This window comes from Coregonus clupeaformis, chromosome 11, assembly GCF_020615455.1.
Source record: "Coregonus clupeaformis isolate EN_2021a chromosome 11, ASM2061545v1, whole genome shotgun sequence".
NCBI classification, from domain to species: Eukaryota; Metazoa; Chordata; class Actinopteri; order Salmoniformes; family Salmonidae; genus Coregonus; species Coregonus clupeaformis.
The window spans coordinates 38335642-38359637 of record NC_059202.1 but is presented as its reverse complement, the minus strand read 5'-3'; the positions used below and the strand labels follow the sequence as shown (position 1 = coordinate 38359637).

The 23996-nt window shown below is 44.3% G+C and overlaps 1 protein-coding gene across 1 annotated transcript; it reads right to left on the bottom strand.

Moving 5' to 3' along the window:
* Positions 1–379: 379 nt before the first annotated feature.
* On the bottom strand, positions 380–8825 carry LOC121538877 (cysteine-rich protein 1). The gene is made up of 5 exons (XM_041847051.2): positions 8633–8825; positions 2579–2673; positions 1716–1773; positions 855–908; positions 380–644 (listed from the first exon to the last, which is right to left on the bottom strand). The coding sequence occupies exons 1-4, from the start codon at positions 8670–8672 to the stop codon at positions 865–867; spliced, it is 237 nt and encodes a 78-aa protein (XP_041702985.1). The 5' UTR covers positions 8673–8825; the 3' UTR covers positions 380–644; positions 855–864.
* Between the last annotated feature and the right edge of the window lie 15171 nt (positions 8826–23996).

Genomic DNA, 23996 nt, shown 5'->3' with positions numbered 1-23996 from the left:
GCCGATGTGATGTGTTCTTTTTTCTTGGCTTGTAGCAAGTAGTCACAGAAACATTCTTATTGCTCTGTATGTAACTATCAAGTGTAATAATGTGGAAACGCCTAAATGAGACTGGAGAAATGTTATATACTGAAGTACACTGAAACCCTGGGCGTGTTCCTCTGCCCAGGTGTTGCTGACGCCTGCCAAATTATACAACGCCTTTATAGGTATTTTACGTATCAGCTAACCACATCATATGTTATAGCGATCTGTCAGTCGATGACACAGTCTATGACGTGGCACACAACCATTGGTTGATGCATGCAACGTCGGAGCAGGGGAACGCAACCCTTGTAAAGTACAAGGCCATGAGGAATGAATGAATAGGAGAGTAATACATTTTGAAAAAGAGTGTTTAATCAGAATGTTAAAACAAGTAAAGGAGCAGAGAGGTTATTATATACCCCTCTGATCCACTAGTGGGAATAGAGAACATCTCTGCTGTGTATTAAGGCTGATTCCTCTAGACAACACAAAGACAGAAAATAACACAAAATGGTGGTTCCAGAAAGGAACTTCTTTGGTTGTTTGTTTTGGTTTAGTATAGTATGGAGGATGTTGTAGAATGCAGAGTTGCCTTCTTCTTGGTGTGGTGGGTGAACCTGCAAAGAAAGGAGAAAAAATGTTAGATTTGTATTTTGTTAAATAAAACAACAATCTCTAATGTTTGTAGCATTTGTAAGGCTAAGGTTGGTGGTGAAGGTGAATGTATTGTCTCCATGTATTTGTTTTGTTTCTATATTAAGAGCTATTTGAATGGGAGTGATATCAATGTGGTTGGTCTATATTGGAATGAGTACACTGGCCTGTACCTGAATGGATCTACTTGGTGAATGTGTGGCTTTCAGCTCCTCCACGTCCAAAACCTGTTGGGGGGAGAGAGAGAGAGAAAAAGAGAGAGAGAGACAGAGAGTATTGGGTCAGGAGACTGTATACCTTACGTCAGCAAAACATTTTGGGATTAGGTTTCAGGAGGAAATGGGAGCAGCGGAACAGCGAAACCACAACAATGGAAACTCCTGTGGTCTCTGACCCCATTCCACAGCAGCCCTTCTAGAACCACCACATGGAACCAACAAGACCAGGTAATATGACCTTCGCTATGACTACCGCTGTTCCTGTTCCGACGGACAATTCCAACTATTTCTCTCATTCAGGATATCTCAGTCAATGCACAGCTGAAAAAACTGAGGGGGACCATTATGTAACGAGAAGCTAGCCTACTTTTTAAAATGAAAGACTGTTTGAGCAGATAGTTAGTAGGTTATCCGTATCCAATAAGATAAATTGACAAGATGTTAGCATGATGACCCCAATGTTATTTGTGGAAGCCTGAACCTTACCCACTGAGGTGGGTATTGTAAAGGTTAGAATGAGCTCATTCAGTCACAGGTTCATGTAATGAGGGGAATGGCCAGGACTTTCCATACAGGATGTAAGAGCTTTATCAGGCTACGTACATTACCCGTGGCTCCAATGTCACTGAGCTCAACGTATCTATCAACTGTTATCTTGTTACATGTTCTTTGAGCCCAAAACATATAAAACCCCTCGGTAATATGGGTTATGGTAATATAATTATGATATCTCTCAATTGTGATATCCTTACTGAGATAGATTGTTAAGGCACCTTTCACCAATGGTCGTTACAATAGTAGTGAAGAAGAACTCACCTTTAGGCCCGAATAGTGCAGAGTAGCAGGGGTTGTTACAATAAGGCTTGCCATCATGCTACAGCGAGAGAGAGAGAGAGAGTGAGAGAGAGAGAGAGAGAGAGAGAGAGAGAGAGAGAGAGAGAGAGAGAGAGAGAGAGAGAGAGAGAGAGAGAGAGAGAGAGAGAGAGAGAGAGAGAGAGAGGGAGAGAGAGAGGGTACAAGCTGTATTAGTACCAGGCTGATTACAAATACCAGCATTTGATTGTATCCAGACTTTCTACACAATCTGTCAAAGAGGATAGGCCAAAAATTATTATGAAAGATTTATGGACCAGAATGTGGGCTTAAAGACATGCTCCGGAATGACTACTAATACTTTTTAAACCTCCCGCTTTTGGCTGGATGTGTCAATGTGTAGTTCATACATGCATAATCAAATCCCTAGTTTGAAAGCAACTGTTTTTCCTCCATTTTCCCCCATGTGGGCCAGCACCCTAGCAATTTGAGTTCTAGCCAATGAGCTTCAGCCCCTCGTAATTTGAGTGACAGTTAGCAAGATACACACACACAGCAGAATGAGAGAGGGCAATGACATGGTGCAGATATTGCCACATATATGACATAGTACCCATTTTCTGAGCTTGTGAGCGCTTCTTTCAGAACTACTGGCTAAAAAATATAAAAGTATCGGAGAATCTCTTTAACGGTACTTTATGAGAAATGTGATCTGTGATAAACGAATACATATATATATATATTTATTCCAATATCATTATTTTCATTGAAATATTTGTCAGCTAATAATTCAGTGTGAGTGGCGTTTGAGGAATGTGTGAGATGTGTGCACGAGCTTGTGTGTGTGTGTGTGTGTGTCGGCTGACCTCTGCGTGTGATCCGGCCGACAGGGTCTTGTTGCACTTCTCACACTTCAGACAGGGCCTGTGCCAGTCCTTCCCCAGTGATGTCACTCTCTCCGCTGTGAGACAAAGAGATAAACAGACACGTTTAGCTAATGGACACGGCCCACTCACAATGACATGCATCCTCCCACATCACACAGAGTGCCACAGCTCCACACAGAGAGGGGCATTGTAGTCTGCAGAGGGTATGGATACTGTATGTGACTTGCAGGGTCATACTGGGGCTGCATTACAGTACATGGTACCCCTGAGGAACTGTGAGCTCCACGGTGCAACGTTACAGGTCTAGTCTAGGACCGGCACAGTGTGGATTTCGCTACCTACACCTACAGATAACACGTTAGTCACAACAACATTAGGAGGGTGTGGTGCTTGGCTGACCGTCTGAGGAGAGAGAGAGGAGACTCCCAGTGGAATTTGCACTCCATTCCCTCCCTCTTTCCCCTCCTTTTGACATCATAACAACCTGATAAAGAGAGTCTTTATATCCGGGCTGAACTGTGAGGAACGATTTGCAACAAACAGCCATCATGGCGATGGTCGTTAAACAGGGAGGGAAGTCATGTGTTTTTTATGAGAAGAGATGTTCAAGCTTGGAGGGCAGTGTCTGCTGAGACCTATCCCATGATGTAATGGGAGAGAGGTACAAATAAGCATCTACTGTGTCTGATGGGAGCCAAATGCTGCTCAGTTCATGATACTGAACACATACACACTAAACGCACATATGCACACACATAAGTGCACGAGCGCACATTGGCGTACACACATGCACGCACACACACACACTCCATGCCAAACAAGTGGCCAACTCCCAAGCATAAGGATAGGAAGTGCACAACGTACAAAACCGTTCTCATAAAGTTTAGTCATAAATAAACTAGAGAAAAAGAAACACACCGGAGCATAACTTTATTAGTACCATCTGTGGATATGAATGGACATGAGGGTCCTGCTAAAGTCTTACTCAAGAAAAGATTTAAAGCAAATGTTTTAGCAATAAATGACAGATCCATCATGGGAGCTCTTGCTTCACTTTTGGAATTACTGTAAGTTATTCTAAAGGTCTCTACATATTTGTAGAATTGCATTTGACTACAGTGTATTACTGAGTTTATGCACAGTAGGCCTATATATCATTGGGTATTATTTGTCATGTCAGTGATTTAGTGTGCGTATGGATCCATTCCGGCAACTGCTTTCTCATTTTTTTCAATTATGGAAGAAAAAACATGAGAGGACGAATAATAAGACCTGATTACACAACACTGACACCAGGAAGACAGAGAGCTAACCTAACCCAGTCAGTCAGAGTCTCAGTCCAACAGTCAGTCAGTCAGTCAGTCAGTCAGTCAGTCAGAGTCTCAGTCAGTCAGTCAGTCAGTCAGTCAGTGCAGTCAGTCAGTGAATCTTACAGCATTCCAGCTGGCTCTGTAGAGGATGGGTGGAACGCTCTGGGCCAACACTAATTACTGTACTTTACTTCCAATAACAAGACATGGGGATCAGGAAACCGAGAAGGGACGTCCCTCTTCACTACCCTGAGCCAGACAATAATGGTGCTGCTGTGTCTTAGGTTGAGTTAGTGTCAGAGGGTAACATAGGTAAAGCTGTTGGTTTAATAGACCTTATTCACGCAGTGGTATTCCTACACTAGAACGATCATGGCCGACACATGAATAAGGTCTATTCTGAGGAATCTAGCAACATTCCTTCACTTCTGTTCTGACCACTAGCTATGACTACTCAGGTCATTCCTAAGGCAACAGAGAGCTGTTTTCTGTCTGTCTGTCTGTCTGTCTGTCTGTGGGTGTGTGAATAAAGTGCATGCTTATGGAACACAGAGCATTCAGTCCACCTGATGTAATTGTCACGGGGTGGGACTGACGGGTGTGTGTAGGAGATAAACAGATGAGTTGATCTGCTGTCTACATCAATTTGCTCATCACTGTGGAGCAATAATATGAATGGACTCCATCCAATATACACATGGATGTACGCATGCACGCACACCCAACCACACACACACACACACACACACACACTGATGAATGGAAAAACACCCATATGTGGAAGCATTCAACCGTTCATTCACCACATCCGACCAACCCACTAAAGAATGATGGATGGAAAAGTTCCTGCAGCCCTATTTATCATCCTCTAAAAGATGAATTAATATGACACCTGGCTAGGACACGTGTCAGGAAGTGAAGCACTTCTGTTTCCCCTCTTCCTAGTACATCGTCTCTCATTTTTCATTATTATTTTCACACGTTCTATGGTTGAATTAATACAGGGTACACCTACATTAAACCCACACCTACAGCAGGCTATAATTTATAAAGACTGTGGATAGATGCTTCAGAGGTGCTGATGATGTAATGAAATTGTACATTTTCCATTCATATCTAATCATATGTTATTCTATGTCCTGACTGAGACAATGCAGGCCTTTGAGAAGCACTGTTCCACCCTAAATTGAACACTGGTGGTACTGGATTGGCTTGAAGTGGTCCATGTCTTGAGGGAACACGTAGTTAAGGTGACATCTATTTGTGGTTCCTGGGTAATTCTCTGCACTCTGTGACGGTTGGTGCCCCTCCTTAGCTCTTAAAGCTCAGACACAGCGGTAGGATTGTCAAACGTTTGCCTGACGACAGTACTTAGAACTTATGAACAGAGTGTTGGCAGTCAATTTATTTTGTGTTCACACAGCAAATACCTTGGAAGTCGTCAGCCACTCAGCCTTGTTAAAATACTCCAAACCAGAAGGTGGCAGTAGCGTTGTTTGGCAATGCATATCCATGCGTATTGCTTATGGTCTAGTTTCCAAGCTATCTGCGCTAATGTTGCTATTTTGTAGAAAGCCCTTGTTGATACTAGCCAGATGGCCACATCTAGATGACTACCTAACAAGATGACGAAGAAACAAATGAATTCACTCTCCATAATCCCATACTGCCAGTGTCAGCCCATAGCCAACTAACTAGCTAACGTTAGCATATTTCTAGCTAGCACAACATATCTAGCTAGTTAGCTAGCTAAGGGCACTGCACTAACTTGGCAGCTAACACAGGCAGCAGTTTCATGAAAACTAGCTAATTTAATTATACTGTCAATACAAGCTACAGTTGTTAGCTAGCTTGGAGGAAGTATTTAGTGTTGTGTGCATTGTGTCTGTGCACTTAGCTAACTACCATCCCATAGCCTACATTGCATATGAAGTGTGACTGGATGTATGGAGAAAATGCCCTATTTTTTCCCTTTTTTTGTTGGCTCCCCACGTGGGGGTTCATGCTCTCTGATTGGCTCAAAGTCGTTGGCCACTGACGAGCATTTCGATTCTACAAGTCGGTAGGTTCGTCACTACCGGGTTGGCACGCAGCAGGTACCACATTTGCTCTAGCAAGAGAAGGATTGGCCTCCCACTGTGATAAGTACCTATAGGCAGTCTAATGGCAATGAGATTCTCTGTGTGTTTCATGCTTCTCTCTCTCTCCTCATTCTCTCTTCTCTCTTTCTCTTTCTCTGTCTTTCGCTCTCTCTCTCGCTCTCCGTCTTTCTCTCGCTCTGTCTCTCTCTCTCTCTGTCTCTGTTTCTATCCCTTTGTCTCTGTATCTTGTTCCAGGGAGGGTGGATAAGTTTTATTATTTTCTGCCCTCCCTCCCCCCTCCTCCTCCTTTCTCTGGAAGCAGATGTACTTTCCCTCCATCAGTCACTGACTGAGGCAGCAGTTGCATGATTGCTTCCATCTGAGAGCTCAGCTACCGCTGGGAGAGAGGGATGGGGTAGAGGAGAGATGGGGGATCTGGAGTGTTGAGATCAGGTGGGTAGAGAGAGGCAGAGAGGTGGGGTGGGGGGAGGGGGGGTTATGAGGTGGGATGTGAGAAGAAAATATCAGCCAGGCAAAAGACAGTTCAACAAAAAAGGCAGCGTACTGTAGGTAAGACTAGAAGATTGGGAGGTAATGATATATGAATAGGAAATAGGCCTGGTCAGGTAGTAAAACAGGCCTACAGTGGAACAGGTCGGGAAAGGTTCCGCCTTGAGGATGGAGAGTTGCTGCACAAGCATTCCCAAGCAAGACAGTATAGCTTCTAACTTGAGCACAGCTATAAAACTGATATGAAAGAGAGAAAACTTTCTGAAACAACTATTTCATAGATTTATTTATGAAAGAGAAAACTGATAACACACACTCAAGGTTTAAATAAACTTAGCTTAGCTTCAATGCCCTTTTGCCCTAAGACGTTTTAATTAATGGCTGGAGAAAGAGACAGAGCTGTTTTTTCACTGGGGCTTTTTAAGCAGCACATGAACAATTGATTGAAACAAATCAGTTTGCTTGTTTTGGCCAAGGTGGGAAAGTTAATCCGCAGAGAGGAAAAAAACCGTCAATTCATCTGACTGACAGGCCAACCTTACGAGAGAGAGAGAGAGAGAGAGAGAGAGAGAGAGAGAGAAGAGAGAGAGAGAGAGAGTGAGGGAGAGAAAGAGAGGGAGAGAGAGGGAGAGAGAGAGAGAGAGCGAGGGAGAGAGAGAGAGGGAGAGAGAGAGAGAGAGAGAGAGAGAGAGAGAGAGAGAGAGAGAGAGAGACAAAGAGAGAGACAAAGAGAGAGAGACGAGAGAGAGAGAGAGAGAGAGAGAGAGAGAGAGAGAGAGAGAGAGAGAGAGAGAGAGAGGGAGAGAGAGAGAGAGAGAGAGAGAGAGAGAGAGAGAGAGAGAGAGAGAGAGAGAGAGAGAGAGAGAGAGAGAGAGAGAGAGAGAGAGAGAGAGTGTGAGTGAGTGAGGCTTTGTAGCTTTGTCTCATGGCTTTGTGTGTCTCCAGAGATGACTAAGTCTAAGAGTTCAGCTACTGGAGGTGAAGGAAATGTGCTAAATGGATCAAGACATATATAAAATGGTCATGTCCTCTTTCTTCCTTCTTTCCTCCAGATGAACCAATCAGTCCTGCTGCCTCCATGGACCTCTCCAGACAGAGGCCGACCCAGGCTATTGGGACTCACAGGATGAAAGTGAGGACATTTCTTTCCTCTTCTTCAAACTTAAAAAAGTACAAAAGCAAAATACTAGTCTAAAAGATCGAACCAGTGACAGTTATTTGATGGAACTCCTTTGGTGCCTCCAGCCTTGGTAATGATAAACCCAGTACCCTTCCCACATGGATATGAGAGGTCATCATCCCCCACACATTACTCGTCATTAAACTCCCTTACTATCGCAGTTGTTGAGAGAGATAAATCAGGTAGGCTGGAACTCCTTCAAATCTCCAATGCAAACAGATGGTTACTGCCAACCTGACCTTGTATGAATTTCAAACCTGATATATAGCTAAATTATCTCATATTCCATTAAAGGTCTGAGAGATGTATTGGGGGGTCCTAATGCCCGCTGCAGACTTTTACCCCTGTGTTATTCCCTCTCTCCCTCTCTCCCTCTCTCCCTCTCTCCCTTCTCTCCCTCTCTCCCTAATGCAGTAAGTGATGTCTGCTGATCCACTGATTTGGCAGGACCTGCAGTACCACTCCTAGTCTGATAGCAAAGTGTTATCACCATGGAAAATCTCTAGAGTTAATTTTTTATTCTGAGGGAAAAGGACTCCCATAGTAGGATTGTCTTCCTCTTTTGGGAAGGGCAAAAAACATTGCAGTCATTTACCAATTAGGCCTAGTCAACTACATTCACTAGAATTGTTATTAACTAGTTATTAAAAGTTTGTAGAAAAAAATATTTTGCAGTCACAGACTATTTTTAGCGGGTGGCTGCATGCTGAATACTTTAATAATTCATAAGAGGAAATTGCTCAAGTGATGCGTTCATCATCGCTCTGACGATCTCTCAAGAGCTTTTTGAAAGCTGCAGACAAGGTGGTAAACGAAAAACGATATCCAACTGTCCGCAAGACACATATTGGAAATATGACACGAAAGCAGGTATGTTGAGTAAACTAATTGCAAACCTGTTTAGTAAAACAAATGAATAATAATTTGGATCGACACAATAAAGATGTCTTACCGAAGTAAACTTCCTTCGTGCATTTTGGGCACTTGGGCATGTTTGCAGGGTAAAGTGTTCGTCTCCCGGAGTGAAATAAGTATCCTAGTTGAAATAATGTTCACAGCAGTATTACAGCAGCAGTCCACCTGTCCGTTCTAAACCACGCCTCGTTGTGGAGTGCAGATGTGCGCGCCTTCCTATTTATACCGCGCAGGAATGTGTTCGGTGAAAAGGAATAGACTGGGTGAGGCTTTGACAGTGTGTGTGTGTGTTTGAGAGAGAGAGAGAGAGAGAGAGAGAGAGAGAGAGAGAGAGAGAGAGAGAGAGAGAGAGAGAGAGAGAGAGAGAGAGAGAGGAAATAAGATTTCTTCATGTGATTTGGAGTTGAGTGTGCCTCTAAGATCAAGTCAGGAAATCATTGCAGCAACGTTTTTGTGCACTATTTCTTTTGGTTAGTTATAGTTTTACTCTCCCCTTTATGTGCATACACAGCAAATTGGCAAGTGTTGATTTTTCAGTGTAACATTTCTAGTGTTAAATTCACTTGTCATATTTCCCAGCATGCTATGCAGGTAGATTTTTTTGTATTGTACAGTAGTTGTGAAAAGCAATGATGACGGTACGTGTTTCTTTGCAGGTAACCATGGTTAACAGAGGAAGAACAATGATTTCAAGCACCACCCTCCTTTTAAAGCTTCCAGTCTGTTATTCTAACTCAATCAGCATGACAGATTGATCTCCAGCCTTGTCCTCATCAACACTCTCATCTGTGTTAACGAGAGAATCACTGACATGATGTTAGCTGGTCCTTTTGTGGCAGGGCTGAAATGCAGTGGACATGTTTTTTGGGGATTAAGTTCATTTTCATGGCAAAGAGGGACTTTGCAATTCATTGCAATTCATCTGATCACTCTTCATAACATTCTGGAGTATATTCAAATTGCCATCATAAAAACTGAGGCAGCAGACTTAGTGAAAATTAATATTTGTGTCATTCTCAAAACTTTTGACCACGACTGTACTTAATATTTTTATTTTATTTTTTTGCATCTACACTACCATTCAAAAGTTTGGGGTCACTTTTTTGGGGTCATTAAAATAACATAAAATTGATCAGAAATACAGTGTAGACTTTGTTAATGTTGTAAATGGCTATTGTAGCTAAAAAAAAAAAACGGCTGATTTTTTATGAAATATCTTCATACAGTCGGAAGTTTAGGCAGGGTTGCAAAGAAAAAGTCCAGTGTCTGTGTTCTTTTTCCCATCTTAATATTTTATTTTTATTGGCCAGTCTGAGATATGGCTTTTTCTTTGCAACTCTGAAGGTCAGCATCCCGGAGTCGCCTCTTCACTGTTGACGTTGAGACTGGTGTTTTGCGAGGTACTATTTAATGAAGCTGCCAGTTGAGGACCTGTGAGGCATCTGTTTCTCAAACTAGACACTCTAATGTAGTTTTCCTCTTCCTCAGTTGTGCGCCGTGGCCTCCCACTCCTCTTTCTATTCTGGTTAGAGCCAGTTTGCGCTGTTCTGTGAAGGGAGTAGTACACAGCGTTGTACGAGATCTTCAGTTTCTTGGCAATTTCTCGCATGGAATAGCCTTCTTTTCTCAGAGCATGAATAGACTGACGAGTTTCAGAAGAAAGTTATTTGTTTCTGGACATTTTGAGCCTGTAATCGAACCCACAATTGCTGATGCTCCAGATACTCAACTAGTCTCAAGAAGACCAGTTGTATTGCTTCTTTAATCAGCACAACAGTTTTCAGCTGTGCTAATATAATTGCAAAAGGGTTTTCTAATGATCAATTAGCCTTTTAAAATGATAAACTTAGATTAGCAAACACAACGTGCCATTGGAACACAGGACTGATGGTTGCTGATAATGGGCCTCTGTACGCCTATGTAGATATTCCATTAACAATCAGCCGTTTCCAGCTACAATAGCCATTTACAACATTAACAATGTCTACACTGTATTTCTGATCAATTTGATGTTATTTTAATGGACAAAGAAATTGCTTTTCTTTCGAAAACAAGGATATTTCTAAATGACCCCAAACTTTTGAACGGTAGTGTACATTGATTGATTGATTCATCTTATGCTACACAACAATTAAAATAAACTAGACCAATTAGTTAGTTAGATTTATTACATCCGTTACTGAAATGGTTTTTCCGATTTAAATGGTTGAGTTAGTCTCCTTTACTGGAGTTCCTAACCCTGGTAGTCATTCTGAATGTAGGTTGCAGGAGAATAAAAATTCCAACTGTTGGATATCCTAAGTTCTTATGAACCATCCTGATATTGCGAGTTTACACTATGTAAATTCGCGAGATCAGGATGGTTTGTACGAGGCTAATCCTAACGCTGGCTGGATTCCAAAAGGAATTAGATATCACTTTGCCAGCCAGCATAATGTGACTTGCAGGCCTGATGTGGCCTGTAATTTATAAAGCAGCATTTTCCTAACACAACTGTGTTAGTGTAAAACTAGGCCATCAAAGTAAGGCCTTATGATATACTGTATGGTCATGAAGTTACAGTTTTAATTATAACCTTTACCTAGGTACTCATTTGGTGAAAGCCACAGACCTTTAAAAGGAAATAATTCAACAACGATGTCTCTGTCACTAACAAATACAGTCATGGGTGGTAACACTACAATTCACTCGAAAAGAAAACGCACCATGGGAAATATGTAAATTAGGCATAAAGTGTAAAAACACCCCAAATCACTTACTGTAACAGTGTTTTTACATTACGAAGTGTTACATTAACACAAAAAATGCAACACTATAATCAGAGTACTTTTTACACTCTGTTTTCATATGTTTTCTGAGGTAGTGTTAAAATGAACTCTTTAAGTGTTGATTTAACGCTGCAAAATGTACTGTTTAAGCTACATATTCTAAATAATTGAATTGAATTTCAATAAATCTCAGTTATTAAAGTTTTTTTATCACATTGGTACTATTTTCACCAGTATGTGGTAAAATTTCACAACTCTTACTACAAAAATCAAAACAGATAATCAAAATGGCTGTTCTTCAAAACTAAGCACATTTTTAAATTGACTAAGTACAACACAAAAAATTACAGGGTAACTTTTTCACCAAACCTTATCAGTGTTTCATCTATATATCTATATATATCTTTGATATAAAGTAATTGCCTTTCACAATGTGCAATCCTCACAATATTTTTCATATGATTCTCTTTTCATTTGTTCAAATACATTTGACCATCACTTAATCCAATTGCGCTTAATGGTTAATCACTTAACTGTTTGGTAAACCTATAGATTTTAAACTGGTTTGTCTACAATATATGGATTTTGAGAACTACAGAAATAAAAGGTGTGTTTGTAAACTATAAATATCTAAATTACATGTATGATGCATGATAACATACATAATGACTACTCATTATTGCTAATTGATTTCAGGAAAGAAACTGAACTTTGAAACTGGGTGTCGCCTAGTGCCTAGTGAGCAAAGTATGGCAAAGTATGGCCCATCATGTTTGTTGCAAACATGTTGATATAGTTTTTTTTTATTGCTTTGGTATTATTTTCACAAGTATGTGGTATATTTTCACAATTCTTAGTACAAAACTCCAAACTGGTCACCCTTGTACTGCAATCAGTATTTCATTGAAAACCTGTCATTGTGCATTCATTTGGATTGTAAACATCTCTCACAATACAACCATTGATTCAAAATATGAGTTTATTGTGAAATGTGATGAACATTGGTTTAATGACCAAACACAACATAATTATATCTTTTCAATTTAGTCATTTTAACTACCAGTTTATCCAATAGCAAACAATGCAAGATACTTGTTTCAAATCGCTCTTAGAAGTGCTGAAATTCATATGCTACAATACTGTAAATTACAGTACATTACACAGTTTTCACATTAGGCAATACACTTACATTACCCAACATAATTTATAGAAAATCTATAATTTCCCCCCCAAAAAATATTCGGATATAATTGCAACATAGGTGTACTGTCTGTAATCAAATGTAAGAAATTTAAATGAAACAAATTAAATGAATGAAAATAAAACATAACGTTTATCACGCATTCATTTGCATCAAACCAGTCTTGAGCATTTATCCATGAATTCTCATTCATATCACAGTGAATGTCCTCATTGTTCATGCACTGTGGGAAAAACCTTTTGGCAGGGCGAATTGAAGCTTGACATTGGTCTGCATATAGGTTGTCATGTGCCTCATCCATGGCCAGAAGGAGGGTGGCACGCTCATGGGGATAGCGATTGTACACCTTCCACCTCAATGCTGAAAATAATTATTCAATAGGGTTGAGGAAAGGAGAGTATGGAGGCAGGTATAGGGTCACGAATCAGGGATGCGCCCGAAACCATGCCTGAACCACCTCTGCATGGTGGAACTTGACATTGTCCCACACAATGACATACTGTAGGTGACCCCTTCACCTTGACAGGTCTACTCAATTTCATTAAGAATCACAATGAGGTGTGCAGCGTTGTAGGATCCAAGTAATGGCCTACCTCCTACCACACCATCTTCAGAGATAGCTGTGCACATGGAGATGTTTCCCCACGTTGTCCAGGCACTTGGACGGTCGCCCGTCCAAGTGGGGTGAACTAATCTGGCAGCTTCTGCCATGGTAAGGCCTCTGTTTACCACATTAGACACAACAGTTCCCTGCAGTCTGCCTCCCTCTCTCTGGCCCATTCCCACCTCTTTGACCTCTTTGACGGGGCCCATGCCCACCTCTTTGACCTCTTTGATGGGGTGCATGAACAATGAGGACATTCACTGTGATGTGGATGAGAATTTATGTCCAAATGCTCAAGACAGGCTTGATGCAAATTGATGCGTGATAAACGTTATGTTTTATTTTCATTAATTTAATTTGTTTAATTTAATTTCTTACATTTGATTACAGACAGTACACCTATTTTTTTTTGTTGCATAAATGATTGTAGAGGATGTCTTCATTGATCACACCTTTTATTACACATTGGATAGATATTATGGAAACTGAACTTTGCATGCTTATGCTCACTGCAGCCTATTCTGCTTACTAGGCACTAGGCGACACCCAGTTTCAAAGTTCAGTTTCTTTCCTGAGTGTGCAGGTGCTGATCTTTCAATACAATCCACTTGTCCGCCTTACACTGTAGCTACTGAGCTAGTGACTCAGTGATGATAGAAAATAAAACAGGAAAAAGTAATGTGAGGACAGGTTGTTTTGAGTGGAATATGACCATCATGTTTTAAACATATAATAATAACTTTATTCATTTTTACTAGGCAAGTCAGTTAAGAACAAATTCTTATTTACAATGACAGCCTACACCGGCCAAACCCGGACGACGCTGGACCAATTGTGCGCCGCCCTATGGGACTCACTGTCACGATCGTTGAATGGAGTAGACCAAGGCGCAGCGTTATGAGCGAACATACTTTATTATCTTTAGTGATAATACGAACAAAACAATAAACGATGACGTGACGTCCTAGGTTAAACAACCAACACGGAAACAAACCAAAAGGAACAAGATCCCACAACACCTGTGGGAACACAGCCTGTCTAAATATGGCTCCCAATCAGAGACAACCAGCAACAGCTGACACTCGTTGCCTCTGATTGGGAACCACTCTGGCCAACATAGAAATACAAACTAGACTGTGCACATAGAACAAACACACATAGAATCTACACACCCTGGCTCAACATATAGAGTCCCCAGAGCCAGGGTGTGACAGTACCCCCCCCTAAAGGCGCGGACTGCGACCGCGCCTCAACATAAACCAAACAGGGGAGGGCTGGGTGGGCATTCCTCCTCGGAGGCGGTTCCGGCTCCGGGCGTGCCCACCACCCTCCAATAATCCCCCCGTAGCGCCCCTGGTCCGGTCTGGCCCCTCTGGCTGGAGCTGGACTGGACATCGTAGGAGCGGATTGCTTAAGCTCCGGTGTGGAGCAGCTGACCTGACCAGGCACCGGTAACCCAGGCACGGGTTGTGCCGGACTGACTACGCGCACCCCTGGCTTGGTGCGTGGAGCAGGAACGGGCCGGACCGGGCTGACGATGCGCACCCCTGGCTTGGTGCGTGGAGCAGCAACGGGCCGGACCGGGCTGACGATGCGCACCCCTGGCTTGGTGCGTGGAGCAGGAACGGGCCGGACCGGGCTGACGATCGCACCCCTGGCTTGGTGCGTGGAGCAGGAACGGGCGGACCGGGCTGACGATGCGCACCCCTGGCTTGGTGCGTGGAGCAGCAACGGGCCGGACCGGGCCGACGATGCGCACCCCTGGCTTGGTGCGTGGAGCAGGAACGGGCCGTACCGGGCTGACGATGCGCACCCCTGGCTTGGTGCGTGGAGCAGGAACGGGCCGTACCGGGCTGACGACTCGCACCCCTGGCTTGGTGCGTGGAGCAGGAACGGGCCCTACCGGGCTGACGACTCGCACCCCTGGCTTGGTGCGAGTGGCAGGAAAAGGCTGGGCCGGGCTGGCGACGCGCACCGTAGGCTTGGTACGAGGGGCAGGAACAGGCCGGGCCGGGCTGGCGACGCGCACCATCAACTTAGTGCGGGGTGCAGGAACGGGCCGGACCGGACTGGTGACGCACACCACTTGCTTGGTGTGAGGAGCGGGACTGGGTTTCGTCATAACCCTCCGCTCCCTCAGCTGCCTACACAGTTCCTCTCGCCGTGCCTCTACTCTCACTCTCTCCCTTATCGCCTCCAGTAGCTCCACCCTCTGAACCACTAACTCCTGCTCCCTCTGGACCACTAGCCCCCTTAACCTGGTGGCCTCCTCACCTAACCTCCTAATACGCCCTGTAGCTGCCTCCTGCTGCCCCGTCGCCCATGCCGTGTGCCCCCCCCTAAAAATATTTTGGGGTTGCCTCTCGTCCGACCGACGACGACCCTGTTGACGCCGTTGCTCATCTCTCCGTCGCGCCTCTACCGTCTCCTTCCATGGACGGCGATCCATCCCGGCCTGGATTTCCTCCCAGGTCCAGGACCCCTGCCCGTCCATTATCTGCTCCCACGTCCAGGCTGCCTGCTCCTGGACACGCTGCTTGGTCCTGGTATGGTGGGATCTTCTGTCACGATCGTTGAATGGAGTAGACCAAGGCGCAGCGTTATGAGCGAACATACTTTATTATCTTTAGTGATAATATGAACAAAACAATAAACGATGACGTGACGTCCTAGGTTAAACAACCAACACGGAAACAAACCAAAAGGAACAAGATCCCACAACACCTGTGGGAACACAGCCTGTCTAAATATGGTTCCCAATCAGAGACAACCAGCAACAGCTGACACTCGTTGCCTCTGATTGGGAACCACTCTGGCCAACATAGAAATACAAACTAGACTGTGCACATAGAACAAACACACATAGAATCTACACACCCTGGCTCAACATATAGAGTCCCCAGAGGCAGGGTGTGACACTCACGGCCAGTTGTGATACAGCCTGGAATCGAACCAGGGGGTCTTTAGTGACGCCTCAAGCACTGAGATGCAGTGCCTTAGACCGCTGCGCCACTCGGGATAATAAACATGTTTTTATAATGGAGAGAGTGAGAGACAAGAGTCACCTTCCAATGGATCGTTAACACATTCCCTGGCATTGGGACCTGTATGCACTGTAACACACACGTTCTGTTGCCCTAAACATCGTCTGAAATATAGTCCAGTAATTAGTGTGAGTAAAGTCATGCTCTGATCCACTCACTAATCTGACTAAAGTTCCTCCTCGGAAAACACTGTATTATTAACAAGCCTTCAGAAAATACCACATTTTGTTCTCACAGTTTTGGCAGCTTCATATCAGTTCACACCTTCCCAGAAACATAGGAGGTGGTGAGGGAGGAGGGTGTGTGTGAGTGTGTGCTCGTGTGTGCAGCAGGAGGTGAGGAAAGTGTGTTTGATTTATGATGAATTGTAAGATTAATTTGCTTTTCTGACTGTACCTGAAAAGACTGAATTACAGTATGTGAAAGGCCCAGAGCAGGCAACTGATATGAGTGAAGGAAGGGAGTGGAAGTGAGCTCAGCTGACTGCTTCTTTGTAATATGATTCAACCCACTCCTCCTACTCCTACTGTTCTACAGCTGAATTACACACTCAAAAAAATGCTGGGTTGTTTGGATGACCCAACTGCTGGGTTGCAGGCATTGGGTCACTTAGTTGGGCTGTTTTCTTTAAATATAGCAAGGTTGGGTTGTTGATGCTGGGTTATTGATGCTGGGTTATTGAGATATGACATCAGAAGACTGTAAGCGTAGCTTAGTAGGGAAGTGGCTTTCAGATAGTTATTTTTGGCCACCTGTGAGAGTACATGTCAAGCTGATAAATTATCAAGCCCAGGGAGGGTGTTTAGATCATTATTATAGATGATGTTGATTAAAGACCTCCTCTTGGCCTGGGCTGCGTTCAGTATGGCACAACATTGTGGAACATTCACATACAAATATATTATGTAGAACAAACATGCCTCTCTGACATATAGAATAAGGAATCACGTCTCTACAACGTTCCAGAATGTTTGTCTACTGTTCATGCCCCAGAGGGGTATACTACAAAGCAGGATCAATGAGTTAGCCCGCTAACTTGCCTAAATATTCTGAAATTACTTTTTTTTAAATTACAAAAGAAAACCTTGAAATTGGCATGGTCTAATTGACTCAACAACCAAAAACACATACAGTTGAAGTCGGAAGTTTACATACACCTTAGTACGTTCATCTCTAGGAGACAGAACGCGTCTCCTTCCTGAGCGGTATGATGGCTGCGTGGTCCCATGGCGTTTATACTTGTGTACTATTGTTTGCACAGATGAACGTGGTACCTTCAGGCGTTTGGAAATTGCTCCAATGATGAACTAGACTTGTGGAGGTCTACAATTGTTTTTCTGAGGTCTTGGCTGATTTCTTTGGATTTTCCCATGATGTCAAGCAAAGAGGCACTGAGTTTGAAGGTAGGCCTTGAAATACATCCACAGGTACACCTCCAATTGACTCAAATGATGTCAATTACCCTATCAGAAGCTTCTAAAGCCATGACATAATTTTCTGGAATTTCCAAGCTGTTTAAAGGCACAGTCAACTTAGTGTATGTAAACTTCTGACCCACTAGAATTGTGATACAGTGAATTATAAGTGAAATAATCTGTCTGTAAACAATTGTTGGAAAAATGACTTGTGTCATGCACAAAGTAGATATCCTAACCAACTTGCCAAAACTATAGTTTGTTAACAAGAAATTTGTGGAATGGTTGAAAAACGAGGTTTAATTACTCCAACCTAAGTGTATGTAAACTTCTGACATCAACTGTATCTATGTTTAGATTTCTTAATTAACTAGAAAATCTGTAGTTATTTGGGGTGGTTTATTAAAGATAGCTGGCTAACTCATTGATTCTGCTTTGTAGTATACCCCTCTGGTCTTGGGTTAGGCTGTAGTTGACCTTTACTACAGCCTAGTAACCATGCTTCCACCCATGTGATCATAGCTACTGTTTGTTGGTTACAGTCTCTGACAGACTGTGTAGGACAGTTTAGGAGTTGAATTAACTCGTGACTGCAGTGATAACTAGGTGGTGTTGTCACAAATGTCTTCGGCAGAAACACAGGGAGTGTTTTGATTCTCAGCCCAGCATGTGAACCAGCGTGTGAAGTACCAGCATGTGAAGGACCAGCATGTGAAAGACCCGCGTGTGAAAGCCAGCCCTGTCAGACTAACCCTGTCAGACTAACCCTGTCAGGCTTGTATAATGATTAGAACATGTAGCACACCATGCCTAGGGCCAGAGAACTAGACTTTAACACTGTAACACTTTTGTAACACTTTAGCCTTGACCATTGGATATTACTTGGTCGTAACCTGTGCTTGTATTTTTAACACTAAGGGATGCTTCAAACACAAACACTAGAATCTATGTAAAGGGGGCTTGTGTGTAATCACTATAGAAACACCTACCAATGCATGCACACACACGCAGACACACACACACCTTGTCAGTAATTCGTGCCTCTGTGTACTCCTCCACTGTTGACTTATTTCGAAAAGATAGCTAAGTCGCTGACCCTCCTTTTAATTAAGTCACCGTGGCAACCAAACAATGAACGAAACACAGGAGTCATCATATGTCCTGTAGAAAGATCAGAGGTGGCACCACATGTTCAAAGGCAGTGTGGCAAAATTCGTATGTGTCTTTTCTGGGGCCTGGAGTTTTTCCTGATCTCATAACCTGGTCAGGTACAACTCTGGGTCCTATTCGTAGGCTATCACAAAATAATATTATTATAATAGATAGCTTCCCTTTTCATCTGTGCTCTGACCATAGAGCTAGGGGGTTTCTTGTCAGGTCATGTGATTTGAAAACACTCTTGGTCTAATGTGGATCAAACCCTTTCAAACTACCACAAAACGTGTTATTATTCATTCTAAATCTGATATCAGAAGAGCCAGTGACAACAACTTCAATGGACAACATACTCTGTAGTTTAGTGAACTACTATAGCAATGCTGAGCGTTATGCAACGAATGGTTACAATGTCTTTAAATACACATTTCACTCTATACACACAATGTTAAACAGTGCTCTTCTGCAATTATTTATTCTATTATATTTATGTAAGACAGGGTTACATTTACCATTACACAGTAGACTTTGTAACAAGGCAGGGTTACATTTAACACTATACAGTAGACTTTGTAACAAGGCAGGGTTACATTTAACACTATACAGTTGAGTTTGTATTTTTATGTGTAAGTCATAAAACCACTAATCTTGTGTTGTTGTCCTCATTTCCATCTGCCCACCAGAGGTTGCTTCCCTGGCGCTCACTGTAGGAAATGATTGCCTGTAAAATCCTTATATTCAATCATGAAATCAACTACTTTCAACATTTTAATTGAAAATAATATTCTCCTTTTCATGAAGTAGATTTTATTGAATGTCACTCATTTTGTTGCACTCTATTCTAACCAAACCTGCATTACCAGTTCATATTATCCTGGGGCATTACTTTGCATGAAAGAACTTTAAACAATCTGAAATTTGAATACAAAATCATTTGTTTAGCTTCTTTCTAATCTGTGGCTGCATGAAATAGCAAACATTTGTTTAATTACTTCATCTTTGTGGCTCCCTGATGAAACAGTAACATCCATTACATAACATCCATTACTGTAAATGTAGCTAACCTACTAATCTATGACTTAGCAGTGTGTTGAATAGATTCCACGATCGACAGCTAGCCCTCGTATGCACGCTGATATCTATGCCCACCGTGAGGTTTTGCACCGCCCACCGGGCGAAATGGCGTGAAAAGAGTGTCCCAAAGGTACGCAGCGAACTGAAATATTCCTTTTGGGAAGCTCCCAAGCCATCAAGACCCACGCCTCACGCCATTGGCCGTTAGAAAGCGAATGGGCTCTCAGCAACGCTTCCGCCTCAATGTCCTAGGAAAAGCAGTCTGCCTGTTGCGTCAAAGCAGCTAGCTAGCTACCGTCGGCGTCGCAGGATTTAAGGTTATTCAGCCAGCTGCGCTTGACTGAAAGATAACGAGCTAAATACCATGCTATATGTAAATTGAGCAAGCTAGCTAACGGATTAGATAGGATTACGAGTAGAATTACAGGTTTTTAGATAGAAAAACTACAGTCATGTTGATGATGGACTAGATCTCCCCACTTTCAGTCCATATATATGTATTGTGTCCTGCTACCATGTCCCCCAAGGCAAGGGGTTGATAACAATGATGTACATATATCTAATGATGTACATACACTGAGTGTACAAAACATTAAGGACATTTTCTAATATTTGTATTAATTATGGATCCCCATTAGCTGCTTCCAAGGCAGCAGCTACTCTTCCTGGGGTCCGGCAAAATTAAGGCAGTTATACAATTTAAAAACATTACAATACATTCATAACAGATTTCACAACACACTAAGTGTGTGCCCTCAGGCCCCTAATCCACTACCACATATCTACAACACAAAATCCATGTGTACGTGTGTGTATAGTGAGTATGTTATCATGTGTGTGTATGCATGTGAAGAGAACCCTGGTGGCATGTCTTGCATGGGTGTCTGAGCTGTATGCTAGTCATTTAAACAGACAGCTCGGTGCTTTCAACATGTCAATACCTCTCACAAATACAAGTAGTGATGAAGTCAATCTCTCCTCCACTTTGAGCCAGGAGAGATTGACTTTGAATATTATTAATGTTAGCTCTCTGTGTACATCCAAGGGCCAGCCGTGCTGCCCTGTTCTGAGCCAATTGCAATTTTCCTAAGTCCCTCTTTGTGGCACCTGACCACACGAATGAACAGTAGTCCAGGTGCGACAAAACTAGAGCCTGTAGGACCAGCCTTGTTGATAATGTCACAAGCCGGGCTAGAACTCCGGTCTCAAATGTGTAGGGCTGGGGGTACTACCCCTTGCCACAGAGGAGATGTTGTAGGACCCAAATGAAACACCCCAGGCAATACTCCAGGTAAGTAGATTTAATGTTCAAAACAGGAGGCAAAACAAAACAACTCCCCGAGGGGAGAAAAACAAACTAAAGATAACTTCGAATAACTTACTAGGACTGATACGGTGGGACAAAGCAGGAGACACATAGACAGGACGCAATAACCAAGTGAGAAACAAGGGGAAAACACACAGCTAAAATACTCAAGGGGAAACAAGGCACAGGTGACATAGATAAGCTAATTAGGACACATGAGGAAAAACTAAGGCAAAGGGGAACACAGCTGACCTCTAGAGGCCAGGAGACAAACAGGGGAAGCAGGAAGCTGACAGGACCCCCTCCTCTAGGAACGACTCCTGACGTTCCTTCCAGAACACCCTGGCCCCAGGGTGCGAAAATCTCGGATCAACCCTGGGTCCAGGATGTCCCTGGCCGGAACCCAGGAGCGCTCCTCTGGCCCGTAGCCCTCCCAGTCCACCAGATACTGCAGAGAGTTCTGGACCCTCCGGGAGTCCAGTATCCGGCGGACTGTGTAGGCTGGCTGGCCGTCTATGATCCTGGGAGGTGGCGGGGGTCTGTGTGGGGGGGGCAAAAGGAGAAGACAAGACAGGTTTAAGGAGTGAAACATGGAAAGTGGGGTTAACTCTAAGGGAGCGAGGCAGAACTAAACGATACGACACAGGGTTAACCTTTCTAGAAATGCGGAAAGGGCCGATGTATCTCTGGGAAAGCTTCTTGGATTCGACCCGGAGGGGCAAGTTCTTAGTGGCCAACCAAACTCTCTGACCAGCTCGGAAACTAGGGGCCGTCCGGCGGTGGCGATTAGCCTGACTTTGGTATCTCTGGGAGGTCCGAAGGAGGGTACACCTGGCCTTCTTCCAGGTCCGCCTACAGCGTTGGACAAAGCGCTGGGCCGAGGGAACACCAACTTGCGCCTCTTCCTCTGGAAACAAAGGAGGGTTGTAACCGAACTGGCATTCGAAGGGGGACAATCCGGTGGCTGAGGACTGGAGGGTGTTGTGGGCATATTCAGCCCAAATGATATAGGTGGCCCAAGACGTGGGATTGCTGGCCGCCATACACCGCAGGGTGGTCTCCAGATCCTGATTAATCCGTTCCGTTTGGCCATTAGACTCTGGATGGAATCCTGACGATAGGCTGGCTGTGGCCCCAATAAGCCTGCAGAAGGCCCCCAAAACCGGGACGAGAATTGGGGACCTCGGTCAGAGACCACGTCCAGGGGAATGCCAAATATCCGGAAGACATGGTTCATGAGGAGCTCCGCAGTCTCCTTAGCCGAGGGCAGCTTGGGCAGGGGAATAAACCGGGCAGCCTTAGAGAAACGGTCTACCACCACAAGGATGACGGTGTTGCCCTGGGATAGAGGAAGTCCCGTAACAAAGTCCAGAGAAAGGTGTGACCATGGCCTTCGAGGAACAGGTAAGGGATGGAGCAGTCCCTGGGGTCGCTGGCGTGTCGACTTTCCCTGGTTGCACACAGGGCAGGCCTCAACATAGACCTGCACGTCCTTCTTGATGGACGGCCACCAAAACCGCCGTCGGAGGAACTCCAGTGTGCGAGCACTGCCAGGATGGCATGTCAAGGGCGACTCATGACCCCACTGCAAGACGCGGGCCCGAACCGAGAGAGGAACGTACAGGCGACCGGCAGGACCACCGCCTGGATCGGGCTCATGGGCAAGAGCTTCTCGTACCCCTCTTTCTAGTTCCCACTGAAGAGGTGCGACGATCCTAGACCTCGGAATAATCGATGCCAAGGGCTTCTCTTGTACCTCGGGAGAATAGACTCGAGACAGAGCATCCGGCTTGACGTTCTTGGTGCCAGGTCGGTAAGTCAGGATGAACTGGAATCGATTAAAGAAAAGGGACCATCGTGCTTGCCGAGGGTTCATCCGCTTAGCCTGTTGGAGATATTCCAGGTTCTTGTGGTCTGTGAGAACCTGGAAAGGGTGCTGAGCCCCCTCAAGCCAATGGCGCCACTCTTCCAAGGCCAGTTTAACCGCAAGCAACTCTAGATCCCCCACGTGGTAGTTGCGCTCGGCCTCAGACAGGCGGCGAGACATGAAGGCACAAGGGTGTAATCTCCCATCCGCACCCCTCTGAGACAGGACGGCTCCCACCCCCCACCTCTGAGGCGTCCACCTCCACCACGAAAGGTCTCTCTGGGTCAGGGGTCACCAGAATCGAGCAGAAGTGAAGCGGCGCTTGAGATCCTCGAAGGCCCCTGCTGCTTCCGGACCCCAGTGAATCTTGGTCCCTCCTCCCTTGGTAAGCGTCGTCAAGGGGGCTACCACCGAGCTGAAATTCTTAATGAACTTCCGATAGAAGTTAGAAAAGCCAATGAACCGTTGAACCTCCTTGACCGTGGCAGGTGTGGGCCAATCGTGGACCGCCTTGACCTTCTTGGGATCCATCTCTAGGTGCCCGGGAGTGACAATAAACCCGAGAAACTGAGTCTGAGAAACATGAAATTCACACTTCTCAGGCTTAACGTAGAGGTGATTGTCAAGGAGCCTCTGGAGAACCCGGCTAACATGCCCCTCATGCTCCTTCAGTGACCTCGAGAAGATGAGGATATCGTCCAGGTACACGAAGACGAACAGATTAAGCATATCCCGGAGAACATCATTAATCAGGGCTTGGAATACTGCGGGGGCATTGGTGAGCCCGAACGGCATCACCCGATATTCATAGTGTCCCGTGGGCGTGTTGAACGCCGTCTTCCATTCGTCTCCTGGCCGGATCCGCACGAGATGGTAAGCATTGCGGAGATCCAGCTTAGTAAAAATGGAAGCCCCTTGAAGCAGCTCAAAAGCAGTGGCCATGAGAGGAAGAGGGTATCGATTCCGA